The 13,216-nt window shown below is 39.8% G+C and overlaps 1 protein-coding gene across 1 annotated transcript in view; it reads left to right on the forward strand.

The window, feature by feature from the left end:
- Positions 1 to 361: 361 nt before the first annotated feature.
- The window catches only part of IL6ST (interleukin 6 cytokine family signal transducer), a 33,151-nt gene continuing 20,296 nt past the window's right edge, over positions 362 to 13,216 (forward strand). Inside the window, exons 1-6 of the mRNA XM_056513488.1 lie at positions 362 to 918; positions 7,840 to 7,920; positions 8,452 to 8,763; positions 10,488 to 10,620; positions 11,976 to 12,136; positions 12,475 to 12,626. Coding sequence (XP_056369463.1) covers positions 7,854 to 7,920; positions 8,452 to 8,763; positions 10,488 to 10,620; positions 11,976 to 12,136; positions 12,475 to 12,626 — 825 coding nt within the window. The 5' untranslated portion in view covers positions 362 to 918; positions 7,840 to 7,853. The remainder of the gene's footprint in view (positions 919 to 7,839; positions 7,921 to 8,451; positions 8,764 to 10,487; positions 10,621 to 11,975; positions 12,137 to 12,474; positions 12,627 to 13,216) is intronic.

The following is a 13,216-nucleotide window of genomic DNA, read 5'->3' on the forward strand; positions in this document are numbered from 1 at the left end:
ACACTCTGAGCACCAAGTTTGAGGCGTGGCACTGAAATGTGCTCTTTCTTACTCATGAATTGGAAAAAAAAATAATAATCTGAAATTAAGAAAACATCTTAGAGCACAAGATTCTACCTGATTTACAAAAGGAATTTTTCAGAGTTACTGAATGAAGAAAAGTCCAAGGATAAGCTGCGTCATAATCATGATCATTAATGATCTATATTAAGGACCATTCCTTAGCAACCTAGCCTCCCACCTTTTTCAGGGACTGGAATTCTGACCGGTTTTAAGGGACTGAAACATCGAGACTGCTCTGGATCGCAGCGCTTTGCGCACACCGCAGCTGTTGACAAGAGCATTCTGCAGCCGCCCGTGCTCCCAAGGGAGTCTTGCGAAACGCCGGGAAGGCCGCCGGCTGCCCAGGCCTGCTCAGGACAACACCCCCCGCGCCGCCCGCGCAGGCCCGGCGGAGCAAGGGCCAGGAGAAGCTTCCAGAGGCCGGGCCGGCGGCGCGGGTAGGGTCCCGCTGCTCTCAGCCGGGCGTCCCGCGGCTGCCGCTCGGAGCCACAGCACACCGCGATGGCCGAGCGCGGCGGGGCGGGTCGGCAGGCCGCGGGCGGCTGCGGGGGAGGGGCGCCGCCGCCCTCAGGGCCCCCGCGCGCGGCCCCCGCGCCCCCGGGATCCTGGCACCGGCCGCCGCGTTACGGGAAGCCCCGCCCCTCCTACAGCCCCGCCCCTCTGCGGCGACGTCACTCGCCCCGCGGGCCAATGGCGGCGTGGGTGGAGGAGGAGGGAAGGGGCGCGCGGGGGCTGGGGCGGGGCGGGAGCGTGACCGGGCGCGGGGCCGCGCGTGCGGGACGGCGGCGCGATGGCGCGAGGCGGCTGTGCCGCTATTTAGGGGCAGCGGCCGCGGAGCGCCGGCGGCGGCGCCGGGTAAGGGCCGGGGTGTGCGGCCGTGTGCGGGGCTCCCTTCCCCAGCGTCTGCTCCCTGAGGGGCGTCCGACGGCGGCCGTGATGGGCTCTCCTTTCCCTCCGGGCCGTGCGCCGCGGGCGGGGGCACCGGGGCGTTCGCTCGAGGGCGGGCCGGGAGACGGGCCGGGTGGGCGGGTGGAGAGCAGCCCTGCGCCACCCGGTTGCCGGGCCGGTGGCCAGCCGTGCCCCGCGGCGGTGTCTCGTCTCGCCCAGCCTCCCCTCCCCACCGCTGCCCGGCGGTGACGCTCGCAGCGCAACATGGCCTCGCCCGGGCCGCTCGCTGTGGGGCCTGGGGTGCCCAGCCCGGCAGGGCCGCTCGGCCGTGCCCCGTCCGCAGCCCTGCCCGGCCCGGCGCGGCAGGGTCGGGCTGAAGGTTATCTGCGCCTCCCCGGAGCGGGGCGGTTAGCGCCGGCGCCGGCGGCGGCAGAGGTGTGCGACCCTGGCGGGACTCGCGTCTTTTCGGCCTTTTCGATTGTCACATAAGCGTGGCTGTGCCAGCGACAGGCGTTTCCTTGATGAAGAGGTTTGCGCTTTGTTGCCGTCACCACAAGTGATCTGTTCTTGTTGCCTGAACATGGTAGAAAGCTGCTGCCCTGAAAGATACGCACGGTTCGTCTTATTGCTGGTCCAAGTCGTGGAGGGGATTCCCTGAGGAATTAGGGAGGAGCGGGTGCAGTGGCCGTGTGGTTACTTCCCATGTGCTCCTGAGCTCCAGTCATCCCTGTAATGGGGTCTGATGCTTTCCCTAAAAAAAAAAAGCATCATTATTTTCATCTCTCAGATGATGAAACTGAGGCACAAAGGAAAGCAGTCTGCCAAGTGTGTTGGCAGAATTGAGGGGAATAATTCCCAGTCTCAGTTTTCAGGCTTGTTTTAGGCTGACTAGGCGTTTGCCAGCTGGTAGCTGCTTGTTACTGCCGAGGCATAGTTCTACACATAGTTAGAGTTCTACTACCAGGTTGTAGAACTATGTGGGATTGTAGTTCTGTCGTTAGTGATCCGATCACTGAGGGGTGGAGGGGGGAAATCAGGAATCCACAACCTGAAGAGATTGGCTGCTGTTGGAGTTAAGATATTTTTTTCTTTCACCCTCTTTTCTATAAAAATACAGTATTTATGCTTACTATATGCTGTTACTTTCAGAGGCATAATTATGTAAAATATACTGTTCAAAGCATGTAACTTCTGAACAGATTTTTTTATCTATATGTTAGTATAGCACAATAAGAATATAAGTGGATGATTAAATTTTGAGATTACTTCCTAGAAGTTGGGCATTCAGAGTAATTATTTGGATGTTCTTTATGTCTGGAAATGTGGTGCTTCAAGTAAGGTCAATAGATAAATATTTTTGGCTGAGGAGAAAGATAGATGCACATCTGTATGTGAGTAAACTAAATGGAGATACTGTTCTTCTGCTGCTTGTCTGGAGGATTAGCACTAGCACAATTATGTGAAATTAAGTAAACTTTTTGGCCATTATTTTCATTAATTATTCTTGTATTAGCAAGAACTATCTAGATTAGAGAAGCAGCACTGCTTATCATCAGTCTGGAAGGTTTGATTTCAAAATGACAACACAGAATTACTTTGTATAATTTAATTGGATTTTTGGACTGAAACTACTTGCTAGCTGTGAGAAAATTCTGATGTATTTCAGAGAAATTGATTTACTGTTTTAAGAAGGCACCAGAAAGAACTCAATTTTTGCAAGCAAATATTTGGTATTAGGTATTAATTAGGTATTTCAGTAATTTCAAACTCTGTACCTTCTTTGGTCTTCTTTTTTTCTTTCTATTTTTTATTCTGCTGGCTCTATTAAAACTCCAGGGATAAGCTTACTTCTAGAGGTAGAGGAATAATTAATGTAGAGAAATTACTTGCTTAGATGGTGAAAGGGATAGAGATGTTATTTGTATGTAGAGATTTTAAATATGAAAATGTATTTCAGAATATGCTGTTCATATAATGTTACATAATATTTTCAAGTGCTTCTCTTAGAGGTATCTGGTGTCTTTTGAATCTCATAAATATTTCCAAGAAGGAAGTAAGCTTGGAGGAAGGAAGGAAGCTTGCAGATGAAATACGCTTAATTAGAAAGCAGTTACTGTTTGAGTAATCAAAATTCCTTGAGGATAGTTACAGCTCTTAGAAGTCTTTAAGTACAGTCTGGCTTGTTATAAAACCTCAAGCAGTAGCTGCTTGTGAAGCATCCCTGGTTCTGTCTGCCTGAGCTGTGTGGGTTTCTAGTCGCAGGTTACCTCTTGAAGCTGAAAACATAGGCTGGTTTTTTTTGGTTTTTTTTTTTTTTTGTTCTTGGTTTTGGGTTTGTTTTTTGTTTTTTTTTTTTTTTTTTTGAGGCATTTCTGGAAATCCATTTTCCTGCAGCCTTTGTTCTCTTGTAATTGATGTGATGATGAGCCTTAATAGACTGGACACCTTCCTGTGGTGGTTGTGGTGTTATCTATGCTTCCTAACTTCCAAGCTGGCTTTGCTGGCAAGTACCTGTTATTTTAGCTATAGTTTCTTAAACAGCATTGTGATTTCTAGGTCACTTGGACAGGATTTGCCACTTCTCTAAAATGGAGAGATAATCCATTGTAAAATGACATATTGCTGTGTTCATTTTGGGGCAGATCTCTTGGTTTATGAAATAAGATTAATTTTTAAGATCTCTCTTGCTCAGAATAAGTAGTGATACCTGTTTTGCATGAAAACCTGATACTAGTTCACAAACTGTTAGTCACAGGTAGATCTTAAAACTGAACACTGTTGCTACTTTGTGTGTATAATGTTTGATTTTATGGTTATTAGCTTTTCATAGACACTGCATGAAGCATCAATTTACAGATCAGGCATAAAGGCTTAGTGCTTTCCTTTCAAAATGGCTGCAGGATGTGAAGAATAATAGAAGTCTCATTTGATTTGGAGATTAAATGGCATATGAGTTTTAAAAGTCTGTCTTTACAGAAATGATCAGAGCATTTTAACAGATTTTTCCTCTTAGAGGTAATTTATTTTCTGTCAGTTAAGGACTGTCACCAGCAGCATTCTAAATATACCATGTTGGTTTTACTCAGTAGTATTTTGATGGATTTTGATCTTTTGCCACTAAACCATGAGAATAACCTGGCAAACTTCTAAAGTCAGTTTCTTTCTCTGTCTCCCTTGCCTCTTCACTTAGTGACCCACAACAACTGCATGGTATAGATAAAAAGTTTGGCTCTTTGGTTTGGTTTGTTTTTAATAAAAAACATCTGAACTGACTAGCTGTTTCAGTGTTCCTTTAGCATCAGGTTCAGCTTTCACCTTAGATAAATATACACTGTACCATTCAGTAAAACATAAAACGTGGGTTGAGCTGTGTGTAGTGACTGAAAGAAATGATTGAGTTTGTTGGCTAGACTGACATTAATGGTGAACAATTAGTGCTGCTGAGTGATGGCACTGTATTTTAAGGTTTGGTGTAGCTTTTATGCTGGGTTTCTGCACTGTCTTTGCCTGAGCATTTTTACACATTTTGCATAGGAGTATCTTGCCCATTCTGATATGAAGTGTGGGTCCTTGTTTTGTGGAGTCCCACCATTTATTTTGTTTTTTCATTTCTTTTAAAGCTTTTGTGTAGGCAAGATGGATGGAAGTGTCTAGTGTAACTCTGGATCTTTCCTCTAGAGCTACATTTCAATTAAGAATCAGTCTTGTAAAAGCCAGAGACGCTAATGTTTTTTAAAATAGCACACATTAGAAGGGATTGTAATAACCCCTTTGTGGGTTTGGAGGTGTGTAGCTTCAGTCTTCTTCAAACTGCATTGATCAGCAGGGGTTGAGGGTAAGTAAAATACATCAGAACAGCCTAAAGCTTTGACTCTATAGTTTCAGCTGCTTGGTTTCCATACTGTAGGTGGGACTGTAGAATAGGGCTTTCCACTTAGCTCTCTTTTGCAGGTCATGGCGCATGAAGCTCTATTTTCTTGCCTTTCAGGAGGTGACTGCAGTGGAATTGAGTAGTATGATTTGTGGAGGGCTTATCTGCTCCCTCAAAACCAATGCTAAACTTTCCAAACTACAAAGTAGTAGAGATTTGAACTTCAGTCTCTTATGTGTGAATGAATCTGCTTGGAACAACTGAAATGTTGTTTTCAAGTCTGGAAGACAGATGAATACAGAAATGGCACTTATATGAATATATAGGAATTTAATTTTAATTTCCAATGAAAAATAATAGTTTAAGACAAAATGTGTGATAATTATGTATTATTGTTTACTTATTAAGATGGTTATTGCTTTTTATTTATATATACTTTCAGTTGCTTTGTAATATGATTTTAATAACCTGAGCCATACTTAATAACTGCTAGTGTGAAAATCAGTGAATAGTTTTGTGGAAATATTGTTTGACTTTAATAAATAATGACTCAAAAGAAAACAAGTAACTTTGTGATGATGTAATAGGTGACCTGCAGTTATTCTAAGGTGGCATGAATCATGATAGCAAATGGGAGAGAAATGAAACATTTTTAAAACTTCCCTTTTTACATCTGTTTCATTATTTCTCCTTCAGTGTTCTTTTGCAGGTTTTGGCAATTAGCAGTGAAGCAGAGCCCCTGTTTCTTTCCACCTAGCTTGTAGTTGCCCTCAGACTTCTGATGAATTTCAGTTCTTTTGCAACTCAAATTGTTCTGATTAAATAATTTAAATGAATCTTGCTTGAAATAAAAGATCTTAAGGTCTATCCATAGTAGAGCTCAATAGGCTTTGATTAACAAGCAGTATTATAGTAAGTGTTAACATAAGTCATTAAAGTAGATCCCTATGAGCTGTTTTTATTTAGTGATTTAAACTAAAAGAGAATACTCTTTAGAGTTGGGTTTTATTTAACATGAAAATTTATTAAAATTTTTTACACTAGTTGGGTTTTTTTTTAAAATGCTGAAATTCATGTGTGGATTAGAAACCTTATTTTTCAGATATTGGAGACTTCCAAAATAAACAAGAATCAATTGATATGATTATTTTACTGTACCCTTGTAATAAATATCAAATACACGTTGCATTTAAAGCAGTATAAAATGGTTCTTATATCCAGCCCAGTGAGAGTACTGCAGTAGAACACAGAAAAAATTAATGGCTTTTTGGTTCTCAATGCCATGTAGCTATAGTCTGATGACAAATGATTTGTTTTTCAGTCAAAAACAGACCAACAAACTTCCAGTGACAGATGCTCCTTAATATATTTGTCAAGTCTTTCAATCACAATGTTTCTGCTATAAAGTTTCTATATAGGAAATTTTGGTGGGCTTGAGTAATGAACTCACAAGCATAGAAGCAAATAAAGATACTGCTGGGTAATTCTGATGGCTTTTATTTTAGTTCTAACTGAAAGACCTCTAGGTTGATGAACCCTACAAAGACGGCTATAAATGTTTGAGATCTGCTTTCATTTAGTTGCTCCTTTAAATAGAGATTTTCTTTACATTACACTGTTTATCTTGATTTGTTAAAAAAAAAAAAAAAATGGCTTAGTTGTGTTGATATATAAGGAATGAGGTTCTGGCTTGGTAATGATCCATGCTTAAATGTCTGTCTAGTTTTAATTATGTATGTGAAATGCCTTGCATCCTTCTGTTACTATTATAAAGTAAATTACATGCAATCAAAGCAAAGGCATTTTTACTGTCATAAACTGCAGTGTCTTCTGATAATAGTTAAGTGTAGCTTATTAAATTTCCTTTCTAGAGAATATTGTGGAATTCCCTAAGAATTTTTAATGAGTTTCCTTTTATGGGGTAAAGTTCAGATTACTAGTTTCCAAAGAAGTTCTGTCAAATTAGTGGAATATAAGACTTTGGAAACTGTAAGCTATCTCACCTCAGATCTTAGTAAACCTAAAGAGGCTATGTTTAGTTTCTAGGTGTAAGAATAGTATGAAGTCTGCTTCTAGAAATCAGCTTGTGAACTAAATACCTTATTTCACTAAGCCAATCTACCTGTCCCTGTAAAGATGCGTAAATGTAGCTAAAAATAATATAGTCATATGCTTAGTAGAGGATGGTCACTTGCTTTTAGTAGTTTAGGGCTGCTTTAAAACTGTAGGTTGAGAAAATCAGAATGGACTTAGTGGCTTCAGAAGAATGAGGATGGAAGCTACTGTGTGAATGCTTCAGTTTCTCTAAAATGTTTTTTTAGGAATGTCAGGATTTGACAGCAAGTGGGCTCTGTTGCAATACAGAAATAAATATGGTGTTATAAAATAACAACTCCATATAAAACTTCAGCTTTTAGGGAATTGCAAGCTCCCTTTTAAAATTTGAAGAATTAATTAGTGCTTTTTCTATAGTAGACAACAGTTCTTGGTATGGAAGCATTGTGCTTTGTAGTTCCTGAATGTATTTTAAGTTGCTCTTGTAAACAAGATGCATAGTTTTGTGGTGAGTTGTTCTAAACCTTGTCTGAAGCTTTTGTATCAGTGCCCTTTAAAGTTAGGTATGTATGATAACCATAATCAAGTTCATAGGGTTGTATTTTAAAACCTGAACCACAGTATTACACCGGTATTCTAACTGAACCTCCCACAGAGTTGCCAGTGAAAAGTTCGTTTTCATATAGAGTGTGAAAACCTAAAGCTGACCCATTTCTTAAAATTGTAATTAAAGCAGCTTTAAACAGACTCAGTATTTAAGTAAACATTTGATTTTATTTTAGCAGTGAGGGAAATGGAAACAATATGCTCATTCTAATGTGAGAAGATACAAATGCTTCCAGGAAAATATATGTGTATATGTGAGAAATTTTCTTAGAGCCAATGCAAATCTGATTTTGACATTGATCTAAAGTAAAGAGTAATAATTAAAATTTAAAAATATGTATCTTTTCTTGTTACAGAAATTCTGTGCAGCATGTTTTCTAGGTGGAACTGGGTGGCCTGTGGCTTCTGTCTGGTGTTGAATATTTGTTCTCCTGACGGTAAGAGTTTTGTGTCTCAAATACAAGAGGATATAGAGCTAGTTACATTGGATGTTTGAAGCACCTGCTTGCTTTTTGTCTAGATACTTGTTAGATGGGGGCAGAAAGTCTTCTAATACTAGTTCACCACAACAGAGGTGCACACTTACCCTGATTTTCCTATAACTTTAACAGAAAATACTTTTTTATCTAAAGAGTAACCTCAACTATAATAACTTCCTCCTTATAAAGATACAAATATGCAACCCTTGATTCTCCTCTCTCTCTTTTTAAGTGCCTCTGTTTATTAATAGAGCTTTCCTATCTTGGTGAAATGTTTTTGCAAAGCCTAAAGGACACTGTGCTGGTTTTTGCCCTTAAGTCTTCATGCGGTCTACTAATTCATTTCAGTTTTATAATTGTCAAGTAACTACTTAACTTGCTGCTTTGACACATGTAGTGTTTTTAACATTGCACTAGTGATGTATCAGCAATATTGATTAAGCAATGTTGTGTAGCTTTTAATAAATGTAAAATTTGTTTTCTTTTTAGCGTCAGGTGGACTTGTGCAGTCATGTGGTCACATCATCCCAGAGTCACCTGTACTGGCCCTTGGTTCCAATTTCACAGCATTATGCATTCTGAATGAGAGTTGTCTTGACTTTGGCAATATCTATGCCAGTCAGATTATCTGGAAGATTAAAAATAGAGTGGTACCTAAAGAACAGTATCGTGAAATAAACAGAACCGTTTCCAGTGTCACATTCAATGACACTTCTTCACTAGCTACTCCTCTGACATGCAACATTTTAGCAGATGGACAGATTGAACAGAACATTTATGGAATTACAGTTACAGTGGGCTGTGAGTACCATTTTTAACATTTTATTCTGGTCTTAAGAGAAATGGGAAAATGCAAAAAATAAAGTGTGTATATCTTGAGGCACTTATTTTTATTGCCTCAGTTCCTGGATAATTGAGTAAAAATATTGTCAAGTTAGATGCCAACATGGCTGCTCAATATGCACTTAAAGTTTTCTAAAAAGTAGAAAATACACTGGAGTATTTCAGTGTTGAAATAGGGAAAAATGGAACAACAAAAAGCAGCAGATTTGAATTAAGATGGGGGTTTAACTGAAATAGAAGGTAGGAAATTAATTTTTCTTCTTGTTTCTGTATCAGAGTTGGAGGAAATAGTTTTGGTGATGTGTCCTGGTTTCATACTAATGTTTTGAAAACAATGTTTTCTTCATTAATGGACTGAGAAACTTTTAGTCAATCTGTATCGCTAAGGCTAACCTGAATTGCCTTAAGGATGTAACGTATTATTTGGGTTACTTTATCTCTATACCTAAGAAAACAGGAAATAAGGAACTTTTAGATACTTACAAACTTTATTTATTCTAGAATGATAGCATTTGCATGGTTCAGACCAAGTGCTTTCAGACAAGACTGTGTTGAGAAAGTCATGTGAATAACATTTCTTAATTACTTGGTGTCCTGCTAATAGGACAAGTGTTGTAGTGTCCTAAGTATCACTTGAAATGGCTGTTGAATTATGTCTCCTAGTGATGGCAGAAGGTACTGCAGTTGCTCAGTGGTCTGCGTGCAAAAGGCTGGCTTGAGTTCACAATTCAAAGTGATGTGCTTCTAGCATGACTTACAAAATGCTATCAAAGGAAAGTAATGTTTTCCATTTCAATTGGAAGAGTAAATATTGTACCAGAAAAGATAAAATAAAAAATACTTTGAAAAGGTAAAATATATGGAAAGATAAGGACAGCTAAATTATTCTAATATTATAAACTTAATGACAATTCATATTACAAGTCTGAGATTAATTTTTATTTAAAGCTATTGTATTTTGATACTGTCAGTTAAACTAGATAATGAGACTAGCAACAGGTTTGAGAAGAATGTAACTATTCAGGAAGAAATCAATAGAGTTCATAATGTTCTACTGAAACTAGAACTCTGTTTGAAAGCAAGTAAGATTCTGTAACTATATTATACTGTTGTAAATAGTGATGTTACAGGATGTAGAAACAAACCCTTTGTATCTTACAATTTGAGTTTAAGAGGGAAAGAATAGTTTTGCTGCCTTTTGGAGAAGTTCCTTACACATTACAATGCATTGATGAAGATCCTTAAGCTTTCTTGGGTTTGCAGCTCAAGTTTCTTCCATACCTCAGCTGGGTATCAAATTGCCTTTAGAGCTCAGGTTACTGGCAAAGTCACCAAGTGCCATTTCAGTACTGATTTTTAACTTCTTTTTCTTCTGTGTTAATTAAAAATATTTAGATGAGAGGTGATTAACATAAGGTTATCTGCCTCAGAACGAGAAGTTTTTGTTGTTCCTTACTAGCAGATGCTTAATCCTTATACAGCCTGTTGTTTGTCAGCAGCTATTTAAGCTTCTTGACTTTGATTGCAGGATGATATCCAGCACTTTTTGCCACATCCTTTAGAAAAAAATTAATTAAATACTTCTGATATTCACAGAAATCACTCTAGTGGGACACTTAAAAGGATTCTTGCTGGATTGAAATGTGTGTATAGATTAATTATTGCTAAATCTTTCTGTACAGTGGCCCCGGAGAAGCCCAAGAACTTAAGTTGCATTGTGCATCAGATGTCAAGATTCACATATGTTATGACTTGTACCTGGAACCCTGGAAGGCACACATTCCTGGATACTCAGTTCAGGTTGAGATACAGGTGGTAAGTGGAGCTCTGTAGAATACCTAAATAATTCTGAAGAATATTTTTATGCTAAACTAGCAGTCCTTGAAATTCCTGATTCTTTGGAAGTGTTCTTAATGTAAGTCCAATTTTCTAAAGCATTTCTGTCTGTCTGGTATGAGGGGGTAGGGGAGAGTTTAAAAAGTTGGCATTCAAGTAATTCTGAGTCAGACTTGAAGTTTGGTTGCTGAACTTGTTTTGGAGTAACGGTAATCTCATTTTTCTATTCTTCAAATACATGACTAGTGTGGCTTGAGTATAGTACATCTAATAATAGGGTGCCGTACCCAAACCTTTACACTTTCTTGGGTTGTATCCCATTCTAAACAAGCAGAAGATATCCCTGCTCATTGCAGAGGATCAGACTACATGAATTTTAAAGGTCTGTTTCAGTCCAAACCACTCTGATTCTAAGCAGAGAAACTAATCTAAAATGACTGAATTTTGAAAAGGTGTTATCTATCTGTGCTTCATAGGAACTGTGGACAAACACTATTCTGAGTTAATCCTAACATGAAAGCTTTAGCAAAGTATTTCTCCTGTGCAAGCAAATTAAGTTGTTTTCCAAACACTTTAGATGGTCTCTTGTAACTTAAAATGGAGTGACCAGGATTGTTGCATTGCTCTGGAAACAGGAATGTTTGCCTATAGATTTCCAGCTAACCCATTCTGCTGAAGTGTTTAGGTAACAGTTTTAGCAGAAGGTATCCACAGATAGAAAATGTTAATGCTTTGCCAATTTTCTTATGCCTCTAGAACTATCTAGTGTTAGTGTAGCAGAAGATGGTGAACGGAAATTATGTATTGCATCTCTAGCCATACTCTTGAAAGGTATGTGGGTAGCGCTGACTACATTTTTAATGCATTCTAGTTACTGACCATGTTGCTTTTGATTAATTGTATCGGTTCTTGTTCTTCCTTTATTTTTTAAGCCAAGTCGGGTTTTCATACCAAATTAATTATAGTGCTCTAGCTTGTGTTTTTGAAGATATGTGACTGGAAGTCAAGAGATTTTGTTTTGGTTTCAATTCTAATGCAATCACACATTTGTGGCTGAACGAGCCATTCCCACTTTTTCTTCCCCTCCCTCTGCTTACGAAGTTCAGGCAGAGGGGAAACATACAAGATAAACTAATTGCTCACTCTGATCTACTTTAAAATACTCTTCCAGAGAAGGGCAGCACAGCTGGGGAAAGGTCTGGAGCACAGGTGTTACAAGGAACAGCTGAGGAAGCTGGGGTTATCCAGCCTGGGGGAAAGAAAGCTCAGAAGTGATATTACCACTCTACAAACTTACTGCTTTGTATCTTATTTTTTCTTTCTCTTTTATTTAGGCCAGAAGAGATCTTTCCTGATTGTATACCAAAAGATGTAAACAATTCTTGCACCACTTCTGATATTCAGTTCTTTGTTAACACGGAGATCTGGGTAGAAGCAACAAATGCACTTGGGAAGGCTGAATCTGATCCTCTGGTTGTTGATCCCATTAACATTGGTAACTATATGCCCCTTAAAGCCTTGATAGAAAATTGCTGCTTCTGCAGCATATTGCTGAACTTGTATGTTAATGTTTCTTCACTACAAAAATTATCACTGCATGAGTGTTGTTGACTAGCACTTGAACTGTGCTGGGCAAATGTAGGAATGGTGAGAGATTTCATCACAATTCAGATAGCAAGTTTTTTATTTAGTAGTCTGATTTAGAAGATAGTGTAAAGTAGCAGCCATTTCAGGTCCTGAAAGGCTTTAATAGTAGTGCTGCAGCATAACGTGCCAGCTTCTAAAGGCTTGGTAAAGTACAGCTGCGGAGCTAACCTTTTTCTTCTCTTCTAGTTAAACCACTGTCTCCTCAGAATGTATCAGTCAGCTCAGGACTATTACCTACTATTCTGAAGCTTTCCTGGGAGAATTGGATTTCAAATGCTGTGATGACGCTGAAATTCAATATTCGCTACAGGGTTGTTGATGACACGGACTGGATGGAGGTAATGCCACCAATGTCTCTTGCCATTTATCCAGCCATCTGTCAAACTGGAGTTCCCTCTGCAGCACTTCACAGCATTCACTTTCATTCATTGTGTCTTACATGGCCACCCGAGGAAATTTATCTGGCTTGTTCCTGGAGGCTATGGTCTAGGTATATTTTGGCACAGTCTGAGTATGGTGACTTTGTATCTTTGTGGACTTATCTGCTGTCCTTCTTGTCACAGTGCAGTATGTTTATTTTAAATTTTATTTTGCACGTGCAATGTATAGAAAATAAATGAATTTACATCTTCCCATGTATGTGCAGAATGAGTGATCTAAATGTCATTCAAAGCTTGGGTAAATACTGTGTCATGCTGGGATGCTTTTTAAAACTTACTCTACCTGCAGTGGGGCTACAAGAGGCCCAGGCAGGCCCACAGACTGGGACAGAGTGGCTGGGAAGCTGCCCAGTGGAAAAGGACCTGTGCTGGTGACAGTGACTGAACATGAGCCAGGGTGTGCTCAGGTGGCCAAGAAGGCCAATGGCATCCTGGCCTGGATCAGCAATGGTGTGAGCAGCAGGAGCAGTGATTGTCTGCCTGTGTCT

This window comes from Oenanthe melanoleuca, chromosome Z (genome assembly GCF_029582105.1).
Source record: "Oenanthe melanoleuca isolate GR-GAL-2019-014 chromosome Z, OMel1.0, whole genome shotgun sequence".
Classification (NCBI taxonomy): Eukaryota; Metazoa; Chordata; class Aves; order Passeriformes; family Muscicapidae; genus Oenanthe; species Oenanthe melanoleuca.